Source organism: Nomascus leucogenys, chromosome 16, assembly GCF_006542625.1.
Source record: "Nomascus leucogenys isolate Asia chromosome 16, Asia_NLE_v1, whole genome shotgun sequence".
Lineage (NCBI taxonomy): Eukaryota > Metazoa > Chordata > Mammalia > Primates > Hylobatidae > Nomascus > Nomascus leucogenys.
In genome coordinates, this window is record NC_044396.1 from 70,118,395 (window position 1) to 70,146,380 (window position 27,986).

Consider the following 27,986-nt stretch of genomic DNA (forward strand, 5'->3'; position numbering starts at 1 on the left):
GGGTGTCTCCTTTCTTTTTTATGCAGTTTATAAGTGCTTTTTCCTTTCTGGGAAAGAAGTGTTTCTCCTGTACTGGTTGAGGCAATTCATCATATTCAGTAAAGTCAGAGTGTCTATAAGTACTCATTATGATGTCTCCTTGAGAAAAGGAAGGGTGAAAATGGTAGTTTAGAGCAGGAAAATGGTCAATTGTTTATATTTGGTGTATCATATTATTCAGGGGAATTTTTTTTTTAAGTTTGAGAAAAATGGCCCTTTAAAAATATATGGAGTTGTGTGGAGGGTATTGTGGATGTTTGCTGTACTAGAGGTTGGCTATGCCAAATCTGTCTGGAAGCACTGGTTTCTAATCCAAGTCTCTTGGGCAGATGTTATTTGAAGGTCAGTCTTTCTACTGATAAAATACAGATAGCTTACATTTGGTCACCATCTTAGAAAGATGGAGCAGGAGGTGCTGGGAAATACCATCAATCATACTATTATTAGCACATAAGACTCTCTGGGGTGAGAGGAAATCGGTGGGCCAAGATCTGTTGTCCCATCTCTTCCTAGTGTGTTACCATGTCTGAGGGATGAAGATAATTGCGTCTCTCGTCCAGCTGTGCCCGACATTAAAGAGTTCACCAGTTGGCCGGGCGCGGTGGCTCACGCTTGTAATCCCAGCACTTCGGGAGGCCGAGGCGGGCGGATCACGAGGTCAGGAGATCGAGACCACGGTGAAACCCCGTCTCTACTAAAAATACAAAAAATTAGCCGGGCGTGGTGTCGGGCGCCTGTAGTCCCAGCTACTCGGAGAGGCTGAGGCAGGAGAATGGCGTGAACCCGCGAGGCCGAGCTTGCAGTGAGCTGAGATTGCGCCACTGCACTCCAGCCTAGGTGACAGAGCAAGAGTCCGTCTCAAAAAAAAAAAAAAAAAAAAAAAAAAAAAACAGAGTTCACTAGTCATTGCAATTACGCTGGTGGGATTTGGTGCTGGGGGAATTCTGTGTGCTCGGAGCCATAGGGAGGCCATCAATTCATTTCACATATATTATTTCTCTAGGAAACACAGCATAATTGCGGACAATTTTCCACCATGAATTGCATCATTAGCTAACACAGGGAAAGTGAAATGCTGTTAACTTTTCTTTTTCTTCTGCAAGCTGATGAGCTGAAGAAAATAGAAAAGTTTAATGTAATTTTTTCCAAGGATATATGTTGAAAATCAGAATCAAAACGCTTCTACACGGTAATAGAAATCCCACATTTTAATACATTGCCATGCACATAAGGAGTCGAGTAATGCTGAATACAAAATAGTCAAATATACAAAATGATAAAGCAGATTTTCCAGCCTGATAGAGATCATGCTCACAGACACAAGGGGGGCAAACATCTGTACAGTTTCATTTTTATCCATTTTATAAGAGTCATGCCCCCCTCAACGCTTTTTGAGGACAACTGGAAACAGAAGGAAACATAAGAATATACAAAGGAGACCCAAAGGGAATTGGCGAGTTGATAGCTGCTGAAGATATGGAAATCGGTGGTTCAAAATTGTGGTACACAATAATTCTTATGTTTAGAGAAAAAAAGTTTCTAAACATCTTATGCCCTGGAAGCCAGGAAACTAAAGTGGACATCCAACAGAAAAGGCACTCTTGTTTTACCACATAACTTGATTGCCTCCTCCTAAGTCTAGTCCTGGGAGTTTTTCTAGGATGCATAGAAGAAAAAAAATAAAAAAAAAAAGAAAGAAAAACCCAACAGTTATGGGAAATGAATACAGGTAATACTTATGTAATTAAACACTCTTGGGAGACCAACAGAATTAAGACTGCTGGTTTAACTACTCACTTAAGGAAGTTATAAAAATGTCAACCATCTACCTAGGCTTCTGTGTTCTGACATGTGCTTTTTAGCCATGTTTGTTAGTGTTTGTGAAGGAATGAATCACCTTTTTAATCAGATTCTCCCCCATCCTCCCTTCTCATATTCTATAAAGAGCACTGCTCTTATGTTCAATTCACATTGTGTAATTTTTCTTCCTCTTTCTTTCCTAGAACAAACACCAATATGCAGTAGTTCATCAAAAAAGTTTGATGTGGCTGTCTGCTTCCTGTGCCTCTCAGTTTGGTACCTCCACACTCTGATGGGTCTTCTCCAACCTGGGATTGGCAGTCTTCACCTTGGTAGATCATGGAGCTCTAAATCTTTGGGAGGTGAAGAAGTGGAAATAAATGGACACCTGGGCTGTGGACTCTGCAGACTAGCCTCATATATTAGAAAAAGTGTGTGTGTGTGTGTGTGTGTGTGTGTGAGTCTAAAACGCTGATTGTTACTTCTTCATCATTCTGTTTCCTTTGTAAATCCCAGAATGGAGGCTCAGAAATAACAACTTCACAGAGAAAGCCTCAAGTAAGGGAAAGGAATCATTAAATAAAGCCTGCAACCCAGATCAGCACTCTAGTTACACATACGGGATATTGGAGGCACAGGATAGCTTCTTCCCTTAGCTCATTTTAGCCTCCAAACAACCCCATCTGCTAAGGAGGGACAGAGAGCACCCCATACTGAAGAGCAGTGGCCCAGAGAGACTGGGCGATTTCTATTAGTCTAGCATTCTTGAATTCAAAACATTTTCTTCCTTTTTATCAGAGCAGTGTCAATCTCCACAAAGTTCTAAGAATAACTCAAGTATATAAACCACAACAGATCGATATTTTCTTTTCTCAGGTGCTTTTTACTGTTAATATTAAATTTTGTTACAAGATTGATCTTTTCTAAAATTCTGTGCAAAGCTATTTAATTTAGTGCCTAATGATATTAAATAATTACATTAACTGAAACTACAGTAGTATGATTTAATGATACAAGAGTTTCAGTGGAATTAGTTTCCAAATATTTGTGCTGGCTTGACTTTTCAGCAGACTGGTTCCTTCTGTCCCAGTCATGACTGCGACACACAGTAGAAAGTCAAGAGCCTGGTATTATTCAGCTCTCTGCAATGTGAGCTTCTTTTACTAGTTAAACCATGGTCTTCTCAGACATGGCCTTGTAAGGACAGCATCTTTCTATTGGTGGAAGAAAGGTGGTGGTGGAGAAGCCATTCAGAGCCCCAGAGAGCCCTAAAATTGCCTACGAGCATGAGTTTAAGCAAATAGAACCCCTTTTACCCCCAGTGAGGGCCAACACCCACCAAAGAGGCCTCCCTTTCTGGTGATTTGAGGTGGGAGTTGAATAAAAATAAAAAAGACAAGTGTTTCAGCGTTCAAACATGAATTTCCTCCCCTACTCTACATTCATCTTTAAGGTTTCCATCTGCAACCGAAGGCCTTTTTGATGTGAAAAAGAACTGGGTCAGGCACTTCGAAACCTCTGCAGCAGCTGGTATGTGGGAAAACATAACCTTGGTCCTCTCTCAAATGCTCTGTATGGTATCTGGACATAGGCATTGTCAAAAGTAGACATAGAGCCAGCAGGCAGTTCCCAATGTTAACATGCTAAATGCACTTAATTGTGGTTGAAAAAAAATACTGGAGATTATGTATATATATAGAGAGAGAGAGAGAAAGAGAGAGAGAGAGAAGTAGAACTGATTTAGGGATCATAGAATCAAGGACCACAGGCATGCTCAAACTCAAATCATATTTTTGGAATTATACTTGGACAGAAAGTCTCTATAGAGCTTAGAAAGATAATTTCATGGCATTTGTGCTATTTTAGAGGCCAGGCTAACTCCTCTGAGGAGATGGGAGAAGACCATGATCAGTTTGTGGAACAGGACAGGACCAACCCTGAGGTGCTTGGGGCATTTCAGCCAGCAAATTTTTCTACGAGGTTATCTTCAAGATCAGTTATCCTACCCTAAGTGAAAGCATGATCTAGTAAGAGTCTCCTGTTTTGAATTTTTTTTAGCATTACATATTTGAATATATTGTTACAGAATTTGGGTGATGGTGGTGATTAAATGCAATCATATTACAGATCTGTTTGCTCTCATGCATCCACTCAGTCTAGACTTCCACATTTGGTAGCTGTGTCTGTGCTAATGTGGCAAAAGCCACATGAAACCAACCATTTATTTCCCTTGATCCAAATGACTGAATTTAAAAAGGCTATAAACAATGTGGAAGGCAACCAGCAGAGTCTTCAGTGCTTTAATTGTTTGAGGTATTAGTATCTCCAGTGTTGGATTAATTTAATAGCCTCCTTCCTTGAGGTTCACATCAGTAGGGCTGTTCTTAATACTCTGCACATGAGGCAAAAAAGCCTGGGCTTAAGAGCCTTTCTAAGGCTCCTCAAAATATGAGGTTTGGAAAACAACAACACAACAAATAACTAAACAAACAAACAAAAAACTTCCCAAACCACTGGCTCCAATTTATGAAAAGTGAAAAGAATTTATGAAAATTGAAAAGAATATAAAATTATGAAAAGCATTTTGTATGATCAGAAATAATGTCTAAATATCTATGACACTTATTAATATTATGTCAACCAGCCAATGGTAATTCAACACAAGTCATATGGTTACTTTTACATTACATTAAGTATATGCTGTTGGTGCCTTCTTGTGCTTGATATAATTGTAGGAGGAAAGCTCTGAGGGAAGAATGCTTGGAGTGCATCAGGGTTTTTAAATAGCCTTATGTGGCAAATTGAACTTCAGTTTTATGATATCTTTGGCATCCATTTTCTGCTGTTCCATGGAGATCATGTCTCAGTCATTTTGCCATTAGGCAGGAAGTATAAAACTAGCCGTATGCCTGATGGCAGTTCCCTTTTACATTTGTTGCTGGTAAATTTCACCTTAAAAAATTTAGATTTTAGAAACAGTGCTTGCTCTCACCCAGAATTTTCCCTGTGGAGCTAAGGTGATGGCCAGAAGGCCATCAGTACTGTTACTGTCCCTTTAGCTACTTTCCCCAAATGAGAAGCATCTATTTTGTTCTTTATATTAAGGTGTGGTAGAACTTTCCTGTGCACTTGGTCAACTTTTCCTCAAGTTTCCCGCTTTCAAAAGAATGCTCTCTGTCTTCCCAAAAGCCACCATAGCAAAATAATGGAAACACGGCTCTCTTTTACCTTGAAACTGTGCAGTGGTGCCAGGAACCATGTGCATCGATAAGCTAGAATTCATAGGATAATTTTCTGGATTCAGGATTAGATTCAGATCTAAAAAGAGTAAGGAGCAGGATCTGCCTTTGAAATAGAGTCCTTAGTGGTGCCCGGAGAAGAAACATCTCCTGGCCTGCCCTCCTTCCTGATCTCAGGGCTGCATTGGGATTAATTAATCTTCCAGATGACTGGTCAGCGTTATTAATCCCTACCTCACTGCTTTTTGGGCAACAAGTTTTCACCAAGATCAAGCTTAAGAAGAAATATTAGGACTGGGGAAAAAAGGTAACGACTACATTTTTTGTTGAGTTCTTTACAGAATTCTTGAAAACTACCCACAGCATCATGTTAAAGGAAAGAGAGATGAAAGAAAAAAATCCCCCCCAAAACCAAAAAAGTGCAGTGGAGGGTCTGTAGGAGGGGTGAATAAAAACAGCCTTAAAGCAATAAAGGAATTTATGTCATTTTCAAAGATTAGATTTTTAAAAAGAGTCTAAGACGATTGACAAGTCTAGTTGTCAAGTAACAAAATTATTCTAAAGAATGTAGAGGAAAACATTACAAAGAACAAAACTGCTAATGTACTGGAAAGAGAAGGTTTTGGTGAAAGTAAAGTGCTAAGGGGGGTATTAAAAACTTCACTTCGTTGAGACTTTTGTTGTTCCTATCCAAAATCAATTATGTGACATTTGAAGACAAAGAAAGCATTTGCAGGTAGCAAGGGGGGATCCATTAGAGGTTTTTATCCTTAGTTGATATTCTCATGTACAGCTGATACGCCTTTTCTCCTTGAATGTTAAAAATGGCAGAATTTCCTCAGGACTAAGGACCGTTAGCCTCTTTCTGAGCAACTGCGAAGTGACTCTGGAGAGATTCCTGGCTTGTTTGCCAGGATTCTGGAGGTAGAAATGAAATCTGCGGGTGCACACCTCACAGAGCCTGAGCAGGGATTTGAAGGTACGCCACTACCCGCAAAGAAAGTTGATAGGATCTCTCTTCCCCCAGGTACGTCTCAAACTATTGAAGTGATTTGCTTTTCACACTAGCAGGACTGGCAATGCTCTGCATATTCAGTTCTGGAGTGGAAATAAGCAAATCCCCTTGGCACCATGGAAAGTCTCATAATTATTCATTTCTGTTCATTCCCAAGAGTGCCTTTCCTGCACAAGTCTGGGTGTCAGCCTTTTAATAAAGGTGTAGCACAGGTGTAGGTAAAAGGAAAAGTCAAGCATCAACAGTTTACAGTCCTTAGACATAAAAATATGTATCCTTTACTTCCCCACCTCTTGCTTCCTACTAAACAAAACTCACCACAGCCATTTCTGGAGTTCTAGGAGGCAACATTCCATACATGCATCTTGGGAAGAAAGTACAGCACAGTTGAAGGTAACCATGGGAGATCACAGAGGATCACCACGTAATAAAGAAGCCAAAGCCTTCGAATGAAGTCATTCCACTTTTTTGCTGGTTTAGCTCTTGACTGCTCAGATTTTACGCCACCATGTTTCCAAAACTATCCCCCAAAATGATTTCAAACAGAGGTTGACAATTTGGAAAAGAGTAGTGGTTCATATGCAAACATGGAATATGTGCCAGGCATTAAGGCATTTTTAGAGATACAGTCTTCAACGGCGCTCTTTAATGGTCTTCATTTTGCCTTCTCCTAGGTCCCTCTTCACCTCATCTTTCAATAATTTCACAGCATTCCTTTGACTTAAAAAAACAAACAAACTAGGAAACTCTACTTACTGAATTGTTCAGAATATTTTGCAAAGGCCAAAGTAAGTAACAATGAACCACCATCATTTAGTGAACAATTTGCACTACAAAGCATGTCCAGTTTTCCAAGAGAGTCACCGGTAGTCTCACAATGTCCTTGGCTAAATCTTAATTCCCGGTTATAATATCTCAGCATTTGGCAGTTCTTAGGCTTCATCAGACTCAACTGTGTGTCCCCTGGATTAGTTACAGAATTGGAGTGTTAGATAATCCAGCGTAGTGGTGACTGGTTGTGCCTATATAAAGAAAGGGAACATAGGTGGCCAGGGTGGATATCAAGGAAAAGCAACTGAATGCTGCTTTGGGGAGCTCCAACCAGCTCAGTCTAGGCCCTGGAAGAGTTGGCTGTATCTGAAAGGTGCAAATATGTGGCCTGATGCGGTTTACCATCTCCCACTCTGCTGCCTGCTCCCTGAGGATCCGTCTGCTGCCATGTTCTTCTTCCTAGGTTACTCTGGCAGAATGGAGAATGCTCTCTGAATTAAGTTTTCACTGTGGAAATGGAGGGGTGGTGATAATGTTTGGGAGGAGGAGATACAGTTTCATAAGGGCAGGCAGGGAGTCTGCTTTGTGGACTGTTGTTGCCCAAGCACAATGCTTGGCACACAGTAGATGCTCAACAAATGCTTGCTGAATAAAGGAAGGAACGAAAGGAAGAAGACCTGCTATTAGAACTGAACCACATGAGATGGGCAGTGGAAACTGGAATATTGTGTCCAAGGGTGTTGGCAGCTGGAGTTTGGCCTCCTAATTACAGATGTGAAGAGAATTACGGTCTGCAGAAGGCCTGGCAGTCCTGGTGCTGACCTGCCAAAGGGCCAGATCTTGGTGGTGACTGAAACTTCTCTGAGTTCCTTGTTGGAAGCCCCCTTCTCTGGCTCTGCAGCCTGCCAGGCTTGTGGTGAGTCATCCTGCTGCTGACTCATTTGGACCTTCCTCCCTTTCCCTGTCAGGTTTCCAAATCTCAGGCGGGGGTGGTTTCCAATGGGCTGTGTATTTCCTGAGACCCTGAGCGGAGGCAGACAATGCTTATGTATCTGGAGACACCCTAAAACACCATGCTTGCTTGCGTTGGAAGTCTTCCAGAAGTGGTTACACATATTTTAAAGCAAAGCCTCTGATGCCCGTCAGTCCCAGGCTGGGACAGTGGGCACACAGAACATACTTTGCTGAGCTTTCCATTCAGCCAACTTGATATTTTCAGGAAAAAACATGCTACAGTGTTATGTAGCAAGTCAATACGAACATGTCTCTAATGCTCAAAGACAAGCAATAATTAAGTTGACTGGTTTCCCAGGACTGTGCTTTGTCATAAGACGTAGTTTAAAAAAAAAAAATTAGTCACAGGTATAATCCCAGAAAGGATTAACAAGGGACTAGTAGGTTCTACACTAAGTAAGGAACCTAGTATAGGACTTGACCCTTTTCCTTCTCTAGGCACATAGTGGGGTCACTTGATGTTTCTCTCTTGAGAGAATGGCGATTTCAACTTGACTTAGAATTTTTTCCGAAGTGTTAAAGTCAGACCACACAAAAGAATTGCATTCTGTTGCCCTTACCATCCATCCACCATGGTCTTTGATTAAAAGAATACCATCCCCTTTTTTCCCTTGGAGGAACTCTTCTACAGAATAAGGGAATATTTGCGTTAGCCAAATAGAAGCCTCCTGTATTTGAGTACCTGTATGTTCATGTGGTCAATTGTGCCTGTGAACAAAGAAGCAAGCTAAGATATCACCATCACTAGACCCCCTTCTGCTTCCCTTTGGTGTTACAAGTAAACCAGTTGTTCAGTAAAGTATCTGGAGGTGAAGTCTAACAGTATTGTGGCCATATTTACATCAACCTACCACAAACAACTGGGGATATGCTAGTAGTGGAGTTTGTCTTGGACAGTCTGAGCCAGAAAGAAAAACCCACCAAGATTTATAAAAATAAAAATAAAATACTTGATTTCTCACATGTGCTGAACGTGCTGATTCATCTTGGTGTAGTGTTCTCATATAAAGTGCTTAAGAGTTGGACAGTATACCTTTAGACATCATAACTAACATAATCGAGACGTGTTTACATTCCTACCAGGGCATAATATTGTGAACACTTCCACTGAGATTGCAGAACTGCTGTAATTTTTTTTTTCTAAAACATCATGCCATCTGCACACATAATAAAATAATCCAGTAGTTGCCATGCTAAAACAGGACTTCTAGTGAAGGGCACAGACAGCTCCCCAAAGGGAACTTGAGTTATGCACAGTGATGAAAACTGGAAGCAATTTTCCAGCTAATGGTCTGCCAATGACTGCTTGGAATGAGTTGGCATTATATTATGCACCTCATTTTAAATCCACAGCAAAGTAAGATTTTTCCAAAGCCCATAATCTTGACTGAATGGGTGTTTTTTTCAGTTAATCCAGTTAATCTGTCCATGATCCAAGGATATCTTCTGGCAGTGCCATGGGTTAGTCTTTCTGTGAGGAACAGGCCACGTTCATATCAACTGGCAGGACAGCAGCTTGGAAGGCTAACCATGTTTATGGAGAACCCTCAGATGATGCTGCAAGAAGAACAAGGGGGAAATATGGTAAGTTCTTTCCTTTATGTTTCCAGGCACTGATATGTAGCAATTATCTTATTCAAACAAACCCTAACACCCTTAGGCCAAAGAGAAAGCTCTAGTCAGAATAATGGTTACTCAATGCCAGGATGGATTTACAGTTGCTTATATTCTGAATTATTTTTTCTACCATTTGGCAAGGCATGGAAGACACCCAACTGAGAAATAGGTGAAGCTGCCCGGAAGGGAGGGCAAAACCAGATCTCTGGAATTGGCATCCAGCCCTATGACGGGGCTGCAGTTTGGGAAACCATTTCATGTATTATGAAGGTTCATGCATTTGCTTGGTCTGGTGCAAGGTAAGATTGGGGATGGTGTAAAGCATTTTATTGTGCGAGAGAGATGCGGGTTTCATTTATCAGAAAGACTTCTTGGGATGAAATCTAGAAAAAAAATATTGGAAGCGGAATGGCTGGAGCTCTTGAGTTTGCTAGTTGCGAAGTCAGATTAGCTGGGAAGGTTAGAGACTAGATAGCGAAAGACATTAAAATCGGACCAGAGATTAAACTAATTGAATTGCAACCCTGCTTTTGGGCTTGGGAGTGCTAGTATAAAAATATTAATGTATTTTCCTGAGTTTTCTAATTTAAATTGTCTAATGTTCCCGTTATTTTATTTGGGTACTCCCTACAGTTCCTTATACATGGGTCTTCAAGAATTATTATATGAGTACAACGGAACGTTTTGCTCAGAAAAATATCAGTATTAGTTTCTAATACACAAAACTATCAGACAATGGAAGAGAAGCACAGCAGGCATTCTTGATGCAAAAGAAAAAAAAATCTACCTCAGTTTTCAAACCTGGCTCTCAAATCTAACTAACTGGCTTTTCAAAACATGACAGAACGGACAATTTGTAAGTAAGTGTTTCATTAACATTTGCTATTTTTGAGAAAATGAAAAAATAAAAGGTACTACGTAAGTGTATTAAATATCAAATAATAATACTTCTGATAGGTTGTATTGAAAGCAGAATACTAATTATTGTTGATGGCATTGTCAACTGGAAAAATAATGTCAATTTATTCAAAAATTATTAAAAATGCATATTCTTAAATGTAGTAATTCCATTCCTAGGAGTATATCCTAAGGAAATAATCTTAAAAAAATGAAAGAAGCTATATGCACAAATATGTAAACTAGAGGTTATTTATCACAGAGGAAAAATTGGAAGCAACCAATTTCTTATTGTTGAAGATTTAGGTTAAGTAAATTATGGTACGTTAACAAGATGGATAATTACATGGCCATTAAAATAATGCTAATTATGATGGTTATGATTATGTAGCAACATGGAAACAGTTATGATATAATACAATATAAAGCTTACATATATGCATAGAAAAGAACTGTATGTGGAAATGAAGGCCCTAGAATTTTTATTACTGTCATCATAATGTTTTGCAAAACAACAACAAAAATTAGGCTCACAGGGTTGCAGGACTGCCCCATGACTAACTAAAGCATCATGATTGTTTTCACTCACTAATACTACCTTGAAAACAAATACTTTGTAATTTCATTAAGAGAAACACTTCAGTATTTTGAAAGGGGGATAAACACCAATGTGGGTAAAATCCTGTCCAGGTTGACCTGCAAGGAGGGCAGTACAGCCTGAAAGAACAACATTGATTTCTAGGAACTTGACACAGTGTACCATCCTTGAGACTTGGCTAAAATCAGATCCAGAAAATGTGTGACCTTGGAAAATAATGAATAACCTATAAAATACAATTTAAGAAAAGAATAATGATAATAAAGAGTAAGCCCTAATTAATTATTATACCTTGGAACCTGAGTCATGAGTTGATAACTAGGTTTATCATAGTTACTGCTTCTTTAAATAACCATATTTCCTGCAATGGTCTCTAGTAGCTGAGAGAAAGCAGATACGTCTAATCTTAGGATATTAAAAAAGCACTTATAACCATGGATGTAAGCGGAGTGCAGTATACTTTAGAGCACTTTCCCTTATGGTTGCCCAATCCTCTTCTTAGGATATGTAGAATTATTCCCATTTTATAGATTAGGAAATTGAAGCCCAGAAGTATTATTAACCTAAGGTCACACAGCTAGTAAGGATCAAAGCTATATCCAAATGATATGGTTTGGCTGTGTCCCCACCCATAATTCCCACGTGTTGCGGGGAGAACCCAGTGGGAGATAATTGAATCATGGGGGCGGTTTCCCCCATATTGTTCTTGTGGTAGTGAATAAGTCTCACGAGATCTGATGGTTTTATACGGGGTTTCCCCTTTCCCTTGGCTCTCATTCTCTCTTGCCTGCCCCCATGTAAGATGTGCCTTTCACCTTCTGCTATGATTGTGAGGCCTCCCCAGCCACGTGGAACTGTGAGTCCATTAAACCTCTTTTTCTTTATAATTTACCCAGTCTGGTATGTCTTTATCAGCAGCATGACGACAAACTAATACACCAGACTCAGGTGTGTCCCCCTCTAGTGACATACAGGAGTGATAGGGAGGAACATAGAAATATTCTGAGCCTTTCCCGCCCATCTTCTGAGTAGGCTTCCGTGTTTATCCACAAGCCCAATCAGCACGATGAAGGGCCCTATTTGAGCACCAAACAAAAAAAAATTAGAGGCTAAAATGAATTTCTATTAGAGCAACAAGATACTCCTGCAAGACATGAATATAAATAGAACTAGAAGCCACAGAGAGACAAGTTGAAGGTTTAGAGGATGACATAGGAGGTTTGGGACAGTGGTGGCCATAATGAGTGGGGCATTGGGAAAACGGATGGCCAAAGAAAAGAGTGTGCTATGGCAGAGGAGTGTCATCTTTGAAATCTTTCCATGGTAGTCAGTGATCCTTCATTGCTCTTTGCTGTTTTTGCAGTTAGTATTGTGCTCCTTTTGAATGGGTCACCATGCTGAGATGGGCTTTATGTGAGGACAAGAGGTCCCCATTTACTCAGGCTGCATGTATAAGACACGTAGTGAAAGTAGGCCTTGAACCTTAGTCTTTCTTCTTCCTATTATTATTTTTTGGAGACAGGGTCTAGCTCTCGTCGACCAGGCTGGGGTGCAGTGGCACCATCACGGCTCATTGTAGCCTCGACATCCCAGGCTCAAGTGATCCCCTCACTTCTCAGCCCTGCTGGGACCACAGGCACGGCGTGCACCACTACACCCGCCTACACACACCTGGACCCTTGAACTTAATCTTTCTATCACATCTGTATAGTGATGGGTTCTGCCATCATCACTTTGCTAGAGACTTATCTGCAACAGGAATCATGTCTTCGGGTATATAAATCTACATGAGGTCAAAATGCAAAATGGCAGTTTGCATTAGACAGCCCTGGCTCTGAAAAGGGGGAAACATGTGGTCTTTGATATAGAACGCTCTTTGGGCTCCATCCCCTGTGCTTCAGCCATCCCAGCCTCCTTCTGGCTCTGCATATGTGTGGGGTTGTTCCTGGTCTTGCTGATCCTTTCTTTTTCCCAGGGTGTCTTCTTTATATGCCCTCTAGCATTAGTGAACACCAACCCCTTCCTCTTTCACAATCACCTAGAGCGTCACATCCTTTATGGAGTATTCTTTCCTTCTAGACACAGCTAACAACTCTCTCCTGTGTGCGAGTGTGGCATCTCAAATTTTTACCTACAAACCCACAATGAACACTTCAGTTTAATGTATCCATCATTCCTCCTAATTTTTTTGTGGGTGATGCCATGTCTTATTGTTGTGTATTCTCCTAATGCAATGTGCAGTGTCAGGTATACAGAAAGTGCTTACTAAATAGTTGTAAAGTTAATAAAGGAATGATGTTGGAGGAGAATCTTTGTTTCTCTGTTTAATTCAGTAACTAATGTTGCATGAGATTCAATCCTGGTCTGCATGTGGAGAGTGGGATTGCTCTGGTTTCTTTCTCTGCTTTACCAACTACTTACTCAAGGAAGATGTACATTCTGGGGGCTGTCCATGTATGGATTTTGCAGTTAACAAATAGTAAAAGGCTCTTTTTCAAACCTCTGCTTGATGGGCCATCATTACCATTAATAGTTTAGACATTCTTGGAATTATTGGAATCAAGAATTCTTGGAATCAATTCTTGGAATCAATCATCATATTTAGCCTTATGGCTTCAGAGTCTGGGATGAGGAGGGAAGCACTGGAGTCCAGTGGTCAGGAGCATGGGCTCTGGCAGATATGGGTTCACATCCTAGGCTCACTACTTCCTAGCTATGTGATGTTGAACACAGGAGTTTTTCCCAATCTCATTTTCTTCACCTTTAAAATAGCAGTCATAATTCCTGCCTCACTAGGCTGCTGTGATGTTAAAAAGGGCTCATAGGGAAAGCATTTTGCATGGGGTTTAGTAAATAGTAAATAACTAAGTGATAGCTACTATTGTTTTATTATTATTACTATCATGAATTCCTAAAATTCCTTTGAGAAATCAAAGTCAAAGCTCTAATGCTAAATATCAGTGTTTTAATGCTAAATGTCAATGTTCTAATGCTATAGCTGGGGGCCAGGAAAAGAAACAAAATACCCAGAGGTCAAGCCTTTGCAACGCCCAGGAGGCAGATAACTGTCTTCCTGCTTGCCAAGGCCACTTTGGGCACACTCTGGCTCCTGCTCTCTCCCAGATTAGCGCAGCCCTTAACAGACAGTTCCATGAGAAAGGGAGTCTGAAACACTTCAAAGGCAGGAAGTGACTGGCCCAGGAGGCAGTAGCCAGCTTGGCAAAAGGTTCAATAACAGATCTGGGACGGATTATGTCCCGCCCCACCTTTCCTAACTCCAGCAGCACAGGGCTGAAGGATTGTTGTGTGTGGAGAAGAAGAAAAGATATTATATCCAGGCAGCCCCACATCTCATGGGCCCAAGGGGGAAATAAGACTTCATCTTTTAAAAGGGCTGTTTAGTGTCTTCCCTTCAGAAAGAAGGGCCCATATCTTCTATCTGAAAGCGTCTTTCATGTAACGAGTTCAAGGCCTTTGGGAGTGTGTCTGAACTGCAACTTCAATGTGGGGCAATTTATATCTGGTGTGAAATGCACATTCCAAAAAAGTGAGATCCATGGTTGCCCCCAGCAGAATAGCCAATAAGCAGAGTTCACATTTATGGAACAACAACAATATGCCTACAAAGATTTTATAGGTAGTTACTCATTGAATCTGTACTGCCATTTTTGAGGTTTGGATTCATTATTCCTGTAATTCACACAGAGAAAATGATAGCAGGGTCGTTAGCTGTCACAGCCACAGTGCTAGAATGCATAGAGCTGAGACTAGAACCCAGATCTGTTCTCACCACAGTGCTTTCCTGACTCAATAAGAAATGTTTGTTGGGAAAATAAATTCTCCAACAAGAATGGAGGAGAGAAATCAAGTAACTGTGTTTGCATAAAAGAATTCTCATCAAACATGAATCCTATATATGAATGCCATAAATAAGAGGTTTGACCTAGAGAAAGCCAGCACATTTTTATTTTAACAGTCTAAGATCTTTCCTATGTTTAGAGCAGTGGTTCTCAACTGGGTATAATTTTGGCCCCTACAGCAAAACTGGCAATGTCTGGAGACACTGGTGGTAACAACTTGTGTGTGTGTTTGTGTGTGTGTGTGTCGGGGGAGAGGCAGGTACTACTGGCATCTAATGGGTAGAGACCCATTAAACTGCTGAACATTTTAGAATGTATAGGACAGCCCTCACAACAGAAAATTATCTGGCTCAAAATGTCAGTGGTACTGAGGTTGGTTTGGAAGATACAGGTCCTTGTTTCTATTTTCTTTTCTTTTTTTTATTCTATTCTTTTTTTTATTATTATACTTTAAGTTCTAGGGTACATGTGCACAATGTGCAGGTTTGTTACATATGTATACATGTGCCATGTTGGTGTGCTGCACCCATTAACTCTTCATTTACATTAGGTATATCTCCTAATGCTATCCCTCCACCGTCCCCCCACTCCACGACAGGTCTCGGTGTGTGATGCTCCCCTTCCTGTGTCCAAGTGTTCTCATTGTTCATTTCCCACCTATGAGTGAGAACATGCGGTGTTTGGTTTTTTATCCTTGTGATAGTTTGCTGAGAATGATGGTTTCCAGCTTCATCCATGTCCCTACAAAGGACATGAACTCATCCTTTTTTTTTGTTTCTATTTTCTACTCCTGGTTGTGAGCCAAATATATCACTCCCCAAATAGGCCAAGATAAAAACCAACATAAGTGTGCCTCGTGTATGTACAGGAAATAAGGCTAATTTCAAACCTCACTCCCCTCTTCTTCTCATCATTTGCTCATTTTATGTGATTTTATATTCAATGTAATCAAAACCTCTAATATTAAATCATTTCTAACTTTTAGAACCCTCACAGGCATTACCATTGTAAGAATCAAGATTGGATGATTTAGAGAGGTATGCTTAATTAATTAATTAATTAATATGTATGGGAGAGATAAAAGATAAAAGAAGGACAAAGGAGGATTTATGTGGCCATAAAGCTAAACTTTGCTTCTAGTTTATGGTGGGAGAAATCATATGTATTCTCAGCAGCACTGGTCCCATGTCGCCACTCTCTGCCCCACAAGAGTTTGACGAAGGGAAGCAGGGTCAGGAGGGGGAGTTGCCCACTGAGAGCATGATTAAGGAATCAACCCTCTGACTGCATGAAGATGAAGGTCAGAATCTCCGAAGAGGCCGGACATGGTGGCTCATGCCTGTAATCCCAGCACTTTGGGAGGCCAAGCCGGGTAGACCACGAGGTCAGGAGACTGAGACCATCCTGGCTAACATGGTGAAACCCCATCTCCACTAAAAATACAAAAAATCAGCCGGGCCTGGTGGCCGGCGCCTGTAGTCCCAGCTACTCGGGAGGCTGAGGCAGGAGAATGGTGTGAACCTGGGAGGTGGGGCTTGCAGTGAGCCGAGATTGTGTCACTGCACTCCAGCCTAGGCGACAGAGCGAGACTCCATCTCAAAAAAAAAAAAAGAAAAAAATAATAAAAGAATCTCCAACGAGATTGGTATCAGGAGGACAGAGAACTTGGGTTAAGTGTAATAAAACAGAGATGCATGTATACTAACTGGTAACTTCCCATTATCGTTAGTAAACTGGAAAGCACAATAAGTCTGTGATGGTTAATTTTATGTGTGAACTTCATTGGGCCACTGGGTGTCCAGATATTTGGTTACACATTATTCTGGGTTTGTCTACAAAGGTATTTGTAGATGAGATGAATATTTGAATTGGTAGACTTTGTAAAGCAGATAGCCCTCCCTAATACAAGTGGACCCCATTCAATCCATCGAAGGCCTGAAGATAATAGGCTGGGTAAGGGATAATTCACTCTTTCTGCCTGACTGCCATCTCCTGCCTTTGGACTCAGATTCAGACTGGAGCTATACTATTGGCTCTCCTGGATCTCCAGTTTGCAAATCTTGGGAATTCTCCACCTTCATAATTGAATAAGCCAATTCCTTACAATACATCTCTCTCTATATATTTATGCATCTTATTAGTTCTGTTTTTATGAAGAACCTTGAGGAGCAGAGTCTACAGACAACATAATGACCATAACAGTTAGCACTATCGTTCACCAAGTACTTCCTAGGTGCTTAGCATCATGCTAAGAACCTGTGTTCACTTTGCAGCAACCAAAGTAGGTAGGTACCATGACCTTTAGTCCACGAATGCAGAAAGCCAGACTTGGAGGGGTAAGTGATCCAAGACAGGCTGTGGCCCTTAGGCTAGGCTATGATTTTTGATCTGACTATGAAATATCAGGGGCCTATTAATTCCAGAAATGTTAAGCGAGAAATACAAGGTCTCAAGGCCCCATGGCAACATTTTCAGACGAATACCTAGATGGGATAGGAAGGCCTTGGCCTCCACCCCCACCCTCTCACCCCTTGGTGTTATTGTTTCTATTAAAATGTAACTGGCTCCTGATACTATCAGAGGAGTAGTTCTGCTGCCTGGCTTTGCAGTCCTCGTTGCTTGGATGGTCACCTTTCTCCGGGGAGTTTTGAAGGGTTCTCATGACAAGTGAAGGTCCCAACCAACACACACATTGAGAAAGTGAGAGAAAAAGAATGCCCTTGTGTGCAAACTGTCTCTCTCCTTTTCCTCAGCCTTGGGGAAAAAAAAGGACATCGTATTTGCTCACTTACTGTTCCTCTAGAAGTAAAGCTGCTAGTCTATTACACTATGAGCCTGAAAAACCTCTCAGAAACTGACTCTGATTCCTGGAGGTTAAATTGAATCTCTAGATTCCAAGGTTTAAGAACCCTGACATTTTGACCAGAGATTCTCAAACTTGACTGCCTCAAACTCATCTGAGGGAGCTTCTTAACATTTTTATTTTGTCTAGTCTGTCTCCATTTCCAATGATTCAGAATGTCCAGGGGAGGACTGGAAAACTCTGTTTAATCATAGCCTTGAGAATTCCCATGAAAGCAGCTTGGCAAAAGTCCATGAACACACCTACATCTTTCCCCCAGTACTTAAATAGTAGTTATTTGTCCTTCAGACAGAGAAAAGTGGTATATACTGCAGGAAAATTTGGTTTATAGCCTTGTTCTTTTCACATAATAAAATACCACAAATCCTGGATATAATACAGTGCAGTGATCCAAATATTTAGAGTGAGGCAGACAGGAGAAGCTATTCAACCCATTCAAAGTCCTGGGAATATAGGCATAGTCCATCATTCTAGGATTGTTTACAGGTTTCTCATACATCAATCAAACAACATGTATTCTATTAAACAATAAAGTATCCTGCACTGCCTTGGGGGCTTCAGGGGTTGAAGAGTCTCAAATCTGTATAATTACACATTACTGTATTATTACATAGAATCTGTATCATAATCTATTAGAATCACTGATGCACTGTCTCTAGACGAGTGTTTCTCAAACTTTACTGTGCTTAGAAATGCCCCAGAAAGCTTGATAAAATGCTGCTTTCTGGGCACCAAATGGAAAGAATCTGATTCAGTAGATCTGGGATAGCCCCGTGACTTCATAATAATGTTGCAGGGACACTGATATTGCTAGTCTGAGGACTTCTCTTTAAGCACTACTGCTGTGAACCTTAAGTTCCTTCAGGGAAGAAGTATGTCTCGTTCTTCTCTTTCTGTTGTGTGTGGTAGAATGTCTGGACTATCAAAGGTACTCTTGAAATGTTTGTCAAATGAGGAGTGAATGAATGAATGAATGTATGAAGAAAGCTACATGAATGAAATTAGCAGTTTTGAAGTATGGGCAGAATTTCCTGGGAGGCCAGGGTATTGTTCTCTAAAGAGAATTGGTTTAGAAATTTCAGTATATGCAAGTATCTGAAACTCTATACATTCTGTGTGATCATTTAGGATATCTATTAACTCCAGTCTCTGGGGAATGTTTCCCCAGAAAGATGGCAAAGCCTCACCCAGCTTTATAGCTCTCTTGAGCTAGAAGCCTGGTGACAACAGTGGACTATCATCTTGTACCACATGAATACGGGATGATGCATTTATGGGAGAAGTATCATCAGGCCAGATGCTCTCAGCAGGGATGCATTTGTACAGCCAATTAGCCAGTGGTAACCTCAGTGATTCCATTTTTTTTTTTTTTTTTTTTTTTTGCGCTGGACAGAGGCAAGTATCTCAAGCCATTACATTCTGACAGCCAGCTGAAAGCCCATAGAACCTTCCAGAGGACAACTCTGTCCACTGGCACAAAACAGCATAAAAATGTACCTTGAAGTATAATCTAAGATACCATTGAAATTTCCCTCCGTCTCCACAATGTTAGACTGGATGGCAGATTATACTCTGAGGGATTGTTTTCTAATTTCTCTCATTGCTTCTACACCCTATCTCTCTTAGTCATAGAGCACAGAGCCCTGTGTGTTTGTCAACTTTATGAATAAGTGAAGTTCCTTTCTTCTTCTTCTTTTTTTATCTTTTCTCCTCTTTGTCTTTTGCTTTAATCTTATTTTAATTTCAAGGGCTTCTCTGTTGACTGATCCAACAGATTCTGCATTGGAACAATGTTCTCTAAGATTCACTATTTTAGATAAAATATTTTTAAAAATCTCCAGATCCTGCAGCTTTTCCAAGAGAAAAAGAAAAGAACACTTTTAAAGGAGAATACAAGGTCTATGTAAACACTCCTTGTTTTTTGTCACCTCTCAAGGAGATAGAAATATCTCTTTTGGAAACAAAGCTATGCAGATAAAAATGTATTAATGACACTTTGGGAGGCTGGCGGGGGGGGGGTGGATCACCTGAGGTCGGGAGTTCGAGACCAGCCTGACCAACATGGAGAAACCCCGTCTCCACTAAAAACACAAAATTAGCTGGGTGTGGTAGTGCATGCCTGTAATCCCAGCTACTCGGGAGGCTGAGGCAGGAGACTCGCTTGAACCTAGGAGGCAGAGGTTGCGGTGAGCCGAGATTGTGCCATTGCACTCCAGCCTGGGCAACAAGAGCGAAACTCTGTCTCAAAAATAAAATAAAATAAAATAAAAATAAAAAATATTAATGAATAATACTTATAACAGTGATGACATTTTGTCATACGGAATCTTAGAGTAGAAGGTATCTTTAAACAGTGCTTCTCAAATTTTAAGATGTGTGTATGCATCACCTGGGTATCTTGTTAAAATGCAGATCACATAGTTCTACAAGTTGTCAGGTGACACCAGTTCTGCTGGTGTGTGGACCATACTTTGAGTAGGAAGGGGGAGGAGCAAGTGCTACTGGCACTGGCTACTCCTGAAAGAAGGTCTCACATATTCTCTCAAAGCCTATGTGAACTGAACTATGTGCAATGATGGAAATGTTCTAGATCTGGTCTAACATGGCAGCCATTAGCCACATGTGGCTACTGAGCACTTGAAATGTAGCTGGTGCATGGAGGAAATTACTTTTAAATTTTCTTTAATTCCAATTCATTTATCTTTATGTGGTTATGTATGCCTGGTAGCTACCATATTTGACAGTGCCACTCTGTAGTGGAGAAAAGAGAGACAGAAATTTAGTAAAAAAAAAAGTTTAGAGAGAAGAAATCTAAACAGCAAAGGTGAAGCTTCAAATCCTTTCACCCATATTGTAAATGTATTCTTGCTCTCACTCTCTTTCCTGCTGTGTGTAGGGAGGGCTCAAGGCTTCTCCTCTGTTCTCCATCATGTTCCCAGAATCACTCTATATACAAAATAGTAATTAGAAAAGGCTTTATAAACATTCTGAAGTGCGGACAATTATCTCGTTTACATAAACCTCTTTGAATTGGCAAAATCAAGCAAGAAATCTTATGAGAAATAGTTCCTTTGTTATAAGCCCTTCCCCCTTGGGTCATATCAGGGCAGGATTCTGAAGACAAGCTCCAAGGTTATTATATTGTGGGTTCTTGCCCTTTGGCCTGGAACACAGAGGGAAATGCAAACATTTCTGGAATGTCCAGACATTCCAGAAAAGTTTAAAAGAAAAAAGAGCTCCAGTTGAGTTCCCCCAAATGAGAAACTGCTCAGGGTGGTGAAAGGGTAGGGCTAGGTTTTGTCTGAACTACAGTCGTCAGCTCTCAGCAGGTTACAATCTATATTGCAGTTAACGAGGTTTGGAGATCTTCCCTGGGCTGGTGAGTACTAATTTCCATTGAGGAAAGAGTTCTGAGATGTCTTAATGATAACAGATAATTTCTCTGTGTGGGCAGAGCCACAAAGCACGTTGCTATAAAACTGTGTGGATTGGGCTATTTCTTTTGTGTACACACTTTCCCCTTAAAGAATCCACTTGGCATGAGTCGCAAACCTGCTTGGGGACCTTTGTGATTAATTGCTTGAACTGGCTGGTGGCCATCAGCAGGATCTTGCAATTTACCAGGTTCTACACAGAATTATGAAGCTGAAGGTTTAATGAGATTTTAGGTAATAGAGCCCAGATGTCCAAGACTACGATGTTTGAAATTTCACTGCTTGCAAGGCTGTGGGGCTTAAACCTTATTTATTTCTTGTTCAGTCGATTTCCTTATTCCCATCTTTATGTAATCTTGGACCAGTCAAATAAGGCCTTTACCTTGACATACTGTATCTAGAGAAGCTATTCACAAATACACACCTGTGGCCAATACCCTGGAGAGCCCAGAGAGCCAAGACCCCCCTATCTTTCAGCCCAACCTCTTGGGATCACCTCTCAGCCAAGGATATGGTAATTACCAAACCTCTTAGCCAAGGATATGGTAATTAACAGTCCTACCACCACCTTGCTGCTATGCAGCACTTAACTTCCAGATTGATTTCACACATTTAATTGCATTTTATTCTGTCAGGATCCAGGAGAAATGGGCTGGGACAGGTATTATCTCTATTTGGATGAGGAAACCAAGGTACACAGAAGACAAGGGATAATAATAGCTAACATTTGTGAAACCCTCATGTGCCAAGAAGTACTGTTCCGTGGGGTTTACGTGCATTATTACTTTTAAGCCTTGTAACAGCTTTGAAGTTGATATGATTATCAGTTCCACTTTGAAATGGGAGAACTAGAGCACAAAGAGGTTGGGTCACACACTAAGAACTGATGAAGCCAGGATGAAACCTGCTCTGGCTCTTAGTTACATGCACTTCCACCTCCCTAAGGAAGTGTCATCTGTATGACAGCCAAGACCTGGAATCTGTTGTTGTTAAAGCGGTATTCTTTGTACATCATTTGCAAGGAGGAAGACAAATCCCAGATACATTTACTAATGAGAAGCTACCTACACCATTTTTCCCTGCTGTCCTCCAGAGCAGTGCAGCTTGGAGAGGGATTCTATTTACTGTTGTCTCATTTGAAAAGAAAAAAAAAAAAAGACAAAAACTTGACCTAATATTCCAGGCCATTCATGATGGCAACCTCAACCTCTCCTTCCATCCTTATCCACAATGCATTCCAGACACAGAAATTGATTAAATTTGTCCTACACGGCCCTACCCTTGTTTACACGGTCTCTAATTCTTTCCTCATCCTTCTGCCCAAATTCTACCCTTTCTGTAACAGCAAGTGCTACCGGCACTGGCTACTCCTGAAAGAAAGCCTCACATATTCTCTCAAAGCCTATCTCTCCCTGCTCTGAATCTCCATATGATTTTGTTGAATGAATGGATGAACAAATGGAATAACCATCATCTCTTGATTGCTGTCCTAGGCACTGTGCTAAACATCAGGGATATAAAAATGAATAACAAATAACCCCTGCCCTTGCCTTCAGAAAGCTCCCAGTCTAATGAGAGATTCGCACACAGAAAAACCACTACTGCACGATGTCCTGCATGCTATTATAGAAGGGCAAGATTCCAGGGGAGCAGAAGGGAGGGGGAGGAGCTGTCCTTGCTGTTTACAGATATGGCTGGGAATTCTGCCCAAGCCTTATCCCCCTGTCTAGTTATGGAAACTTCATGTGGGAAGGGATTGTGTTTTAGGCATCTTTGCACAACTCCCAAGTAATCAGCGTAGTCCCCTAAACTAAACAAACGTAAGATAAATAATGAAGGACTGTATTAGAAGTGATGGAGTCTCCCTCATTACGGTAGGGGCCGTCTACAAGCCTCTCCTCTCCTCTTTGCAGTGGAAATAAAGAAGAGGAAAGCAGGCCCTTGCTGTGTCCACAGTGGCCCTCCAATGGAGCTGGCCCAGACAGGGAGAGAGGGAGGAAGCTCCTGGCATTTCCTTAGGGTGAGTGAGTAGCAATGACCTAAACCACAGCTTTCTTTTGCAAGGGCCAAAGAATGTTTAATGTCCTGCTTTAAAATAACAATTTGGGCAAGTCTTCCTCAAACCTACTTCTGTTCTGAAGAGTTGGAAAATATTTTATTTTAAATTATTCCCATTTCAGAGCAGTAATTCTGAATCTATAAAATTATGAGGACCTTATAAAACACTCTACAAGTAAGCTTTTTTTTCTTAATTTGCTATTCTTCTGAACAGGATTGCGAGGGAGTCCTGGGCAGTGGCCCAGCCCCATGAAAAGCTTTCCCTCCAGACGGTTAGCGTTTGGTTTGGGGGGACTACAACAGCACTTCATTCATATTTTTGAAGTTTGCTGGAGACAGGAGGTGGAATGGCTGTCACTACACGACATTCATATCTTTCCAGAACCACAAACCTGTGTTGCCCTACCATTTTAAGGAACCAGTGTGGGATAAGGAAGATAACAAATTCTTCCATTTGGCAGCTTTGAGACTGGTCAAGTTGTTTAAGCTCTATGAGCCACCTGAACCACAGCTTCCTCATGTGTAAAAGGAGAAGATTTGTGTGTGTGTTGTGTGTGTTGCAGATTTTTTTTTTTTTTTTTGGTGAGAACTACTATATTTCATCAAATCCAAGATACATTTTTTTTCAGAAAACTTTAGAGATGGGAGTCTCACTATGTGGCCCAGAATGGAGTGTAGTGGCCCTTTGTAGGCAAGATCATAGTGCACTGTAGTCCCAAACTCCTGGGCTCAAGTGATCTTCCTGCCTCAGCCTCCCAAGTGGCTGGGACTACAGGTGTGTGCCACCATGTCTGACCCAAAGTACATTTTAAAAAAATGTGCCACTGAGAAAGAAAAAAGAAATGCTGATTAAACTATGATATAATGCTTTTTATAGTCCTGCATCAGGCATAATTATTAGCCTTTTATGGCTTAGAGATTTCTTTAATCTGTTCTAAAGAACTTGACAATTTCTATGCCTTCTGGTATAAACTTCATGTGTGATAAGTAATCATTTTGGATGTATCTCCGTAATAAAACGCAACACACCTTCATCTACTTGTAATATCTTTCTATCTTAGGTAGTGCAAAGCTCAGTTTGCTGCTTTGCAAAAATATATGAAGTTGTAATTATACCTCCAATGTCAAAACCTTGCGTCACTAATGGCACTGTTTCTTTGACTTTTGGTATACAGGACACATTTTTCCTTCAATGCCAAATTATAGTATAATATTTCTGATGATGTTTTTCAATAGTGATTAAACTCAACAGGTGAACTTGAGTGAAGTAATGAAAATAAGCACAATCACAGACCACTTCAGACGTGCATGACTGCCATGTGACCTACAGTGATTACAAGACTTCCTAGATTGTAAAAGGTACAATTCAGAAATGTTGAAATATGAGACAAGTTGGATCTCAGATGCAATGAAATATGGTAAATGAAAGAGCATATATCATGGATCTTGTCCTGTAGATGCCTAACAAACCTCAAATCCCTGCCCTTTTAATAAAGAATGAGAATACGATGAAACATAAAAGGGTGGAGGGAGGCTGGACCTCATCTTTTGGCAAAGAGATAAAATACTGAATTTAAATCTGAATCTTGTAGGGTAAAATTTAAATTACAGGAAATAAAAAACCATGAATGATCTCCATATCCTATGTCAGATGGCTGCAAATATTTTGTCATAGCGTTTCTCCCTACCTCTCATTGAGAGATGGGGTCTTTTCTCCCCCCTCCTGCTTCCTTGAATCTGGGACAGGCCTGAGACTTCTTGGACCAAGAGCATATGATAGAAACTTCTTTGTGTCTGTTCTGGGCTTAATCTTTAGGAGGACTGGAAACTTCTGTTTCTTCCTCCTTTGAACCTAGTCGCCATGCTATGAATAAGCCATGAAGCAACATGGAGAAGCCCACATGGAGGGGAACTGAGGTTATTCCAGATGTCAACTGTCATGGCAGCTGAACAAGCAGCCAACTGCCTGTGCTAACATGCTAGCCATTTCAGTGAAACGTCTTGGATGTGGATCCTCAGTCCCCAGTGATAGCATGTACGGAAAAAACAAGAGGTCCCTGTTAAGCCTTGCCCAAATTGCAAAATCATGAGCAAATAATAATTGTTGTTTTGAGCCTCTCCAGTATGGGGTGGTTTGCATGCAGCAGATCATCAAAATTCACTACCTTGTTAATTTTCACAGATGCTCTGAGCAAGACTTGTTCTAGAATCCCAAAGAGCAGAACCTGGAAGACAGCCTAGATCTGCTGACTCCTGAACTGAAACTCTTGCATAATTATTCTACACACTGAAGTTATTAAGGGCTAAGCAAGGCTTATGGAGAAACTAAAGTCTTATTCCTTAGCCCTCATAGGACTATATCACGAGATGAAGTCTAGGTCAATTCTGGTGGGTTCAGGAAAGCTAGAGAATTAAAAAAATATTCAAGAGAAAAGAAGTTTCAGCACAGCACACCCACCTATTGACCACACGCCAACTCCCCATAAACACATAAGATCTTGTACCCTACTTGGAAACTGACAGTAGAGTTCATGAGTTTGATACAAATATACTTGTGATACTGTCAAGCTTTTTTAGATTATCTGTTGGTGGTCCCAAGGAATAATATCATACTGGAAACAAGCAAGAATCACTGTGGATTGATTGATCTCAGTCATAGGTTATCCAGAATGGCATCCGAAGAGGAAACAGAATATCTTGTCAATAGAATAAAATACAGGGACTAGAATCAGTCCTTTTCTTCTGACAGGATGGCTCCATATGGAGGCAGAAATCTGGTTAACTACAATGTCACTTTAGACAGACACCAAGAGTATTTCACACTGTTGTTCACCTTCTATGTCAGGATGTCAAGACCTTTTGTTTCAACATGCAGCAGCCTGCATGACCAGGTTATGGTTTCTGCGGCATGTTAGCTGATGGTCATAGTGTGTGCCCTTGGTGGTGTCATCTACACCAAAAGAGGCAACACTGTCAAGCTTTCCATCTTGTAGTGTGATTTTCAGTTAAAGAGGCTTAAGGAAATATATCTATATCTTCTTTGTCTCAAGAAAATTCCAAATATTACTGAAGCAGGAAGCATTTTCACAGGCATGGATGCAAGATGCTATTTACTGTGGGTATAGATGTTAGAAACTTAGTGTTTAATTTGGAAATCAGAAGGTAGGGGAAAGTCATTTAAGTTAACTTAGTGTTGAATTCAATACAAATAACTGTTATTTATCTTTGCTTTAAAGCTATAATACTCATGAAATTGTAATTCTTTCCCAGGACTTGACGGCTGATGACAAAGCTCTTGTTTCCTACAGAAATCAGTGGCTTAGGAGAGGGTGCCTTAGAGCGCATGGATGTAACAAACTAGAAAGGAGAGTAAAGTACAGTGGCACAATGGCTAGAGGTGAAGGCAGAGGTTAGATAGGACCAATCCTCAGACCGAAGGTTAAACGTGGGGGCCAGGCTGCTACTGCAGTTGTTACATGTTAGGAGAATTTATTTGCAGCACTATTTAAAAATCCGAATAAGAATATTTAAGATAGAGGAATATAGACATGAAAAAAATCTATTATTTTCTTTACAAATCAAGTTAAGGACAAATCCCTCTATTTCAAAAGTTAGGCTCTGGCAATTTTAATAATCTAAAACAAGTATTGGCAAACTATAGCCCCTGTAGGACAAATCCAGCCCACTCCTGTTTCTGAAAATAAAGTTTTATCGGATCACAGCCACACCCATTTGTTTATGTATTGTCTTATGGCTGCTTTCAAAACAACAGAAGAGCTGAGTAGTTATAGAGATCATATAACTCACAAACTCCAAAATATTTACCATCTGGTTATTTACAAAAAAGTTTGCCAACCCCTATAAAATAAATGTAATATCAAAAATAAATCTAAATGTTAGTGAAAAAGCTTTGAGAAGTTTATTATACATTGCAAGAAAAATAGCTGTCATCGAGTGCTTTCTACTCCAGCGATCTATATTTTAATCTTCACTCAGAACAAGTTCTGTGAAGTAAGGAGCAGCATAGAAGTAGCCAAGACCTACAGATAATATCAATTACTAGTAGTTGGTAGAGAAGTGAAGAAACAGAAAAAATACAACATTACAGCAGTCTAGGGCTATTTAGGGTAGGGATATGAGTATCACAGCATAATAAATAACTGATGTGTATAATGACAGATTTTGAAAATCTAGGTGCTTAAAACAGTAAGTTTCAGCAATCTGGAAAACTCTTAAGTAATAAAGCTTATTCTCAACATTTCTTGACAAAGAAAATATTAGCCATGTATGAATGTGGTGTGAGATTTCAGGAAACTGCTAATGTGACTTTGTGTGCCTAACATGTTTCTGAAAATATTCATTCCCTATATCCACCCTCTATATCAGTTTTTCCTTGCCAGTCCCTGGTCTCCGCATTCATCGTTTAGGCCCTTGTGGTGTCTTCATCTGGTCTCTACCATTTTTTTTTTTTTTTGAGACGGAGTCTCGCTCTGTCACCAGGCTGGAGTGCAGTGGTGCGATCTCGGCTCACTGCAACTTCTGCCTCCTGGGTTCAAATGATTCTTCTGCCTCAGCCTCCCAAGTAGCTGGGACTACAGGTGCACACCACCACGCCCAGCTAATTTTTGTATTTTTAGTAGAGACAGGCTTTCACCATGTTGGCCAGGATGGTCTTGATCTCTTGACCTTGTGATCTGCCCGCCTCGGCCTCCCAAAGTGCTGGGATTACAGGCGTGAGCCACTGCGCCTGGCCCTGGTCTCTAACTTTCTACTTTCTGCTC

At 40.6% G+C, this 27,986-nt stretch overlaps 1 protein-coding gene across 2 annotated transcripts in view; it reads right to left on the minus strand.

Annotated features, from left to right (window-relative positions):
* The window catches only part of SAMD12 (sterile alpha motif domain containing 12), a 446,664-nt gene that overhangs the window by 5,581 nt on the left and 413,097 nt on the right, over nucleotides 1-27,986 (minus strand). Inside the window, exon 5 of one of the 2 annotated variants that reach the window (XR_004026197.1) lies at nucleotides 6,412-9,435. Coding sequence is in view for 1 of the 2 variants with exons in the window: in XM_030795133.1 (XP_030650993.1) it covers nucleotides 9,413-9,435 (23 nt within the window). In the remaining variant the exon portion in view is untranslated. Of the gene's footprint in view, nucleotides 1-1,222; nucleotides 9,436-27,986 lie in introns of those variants that run through there. The other variant, XM_030795133.1, reaches the window with a different exon arrangement.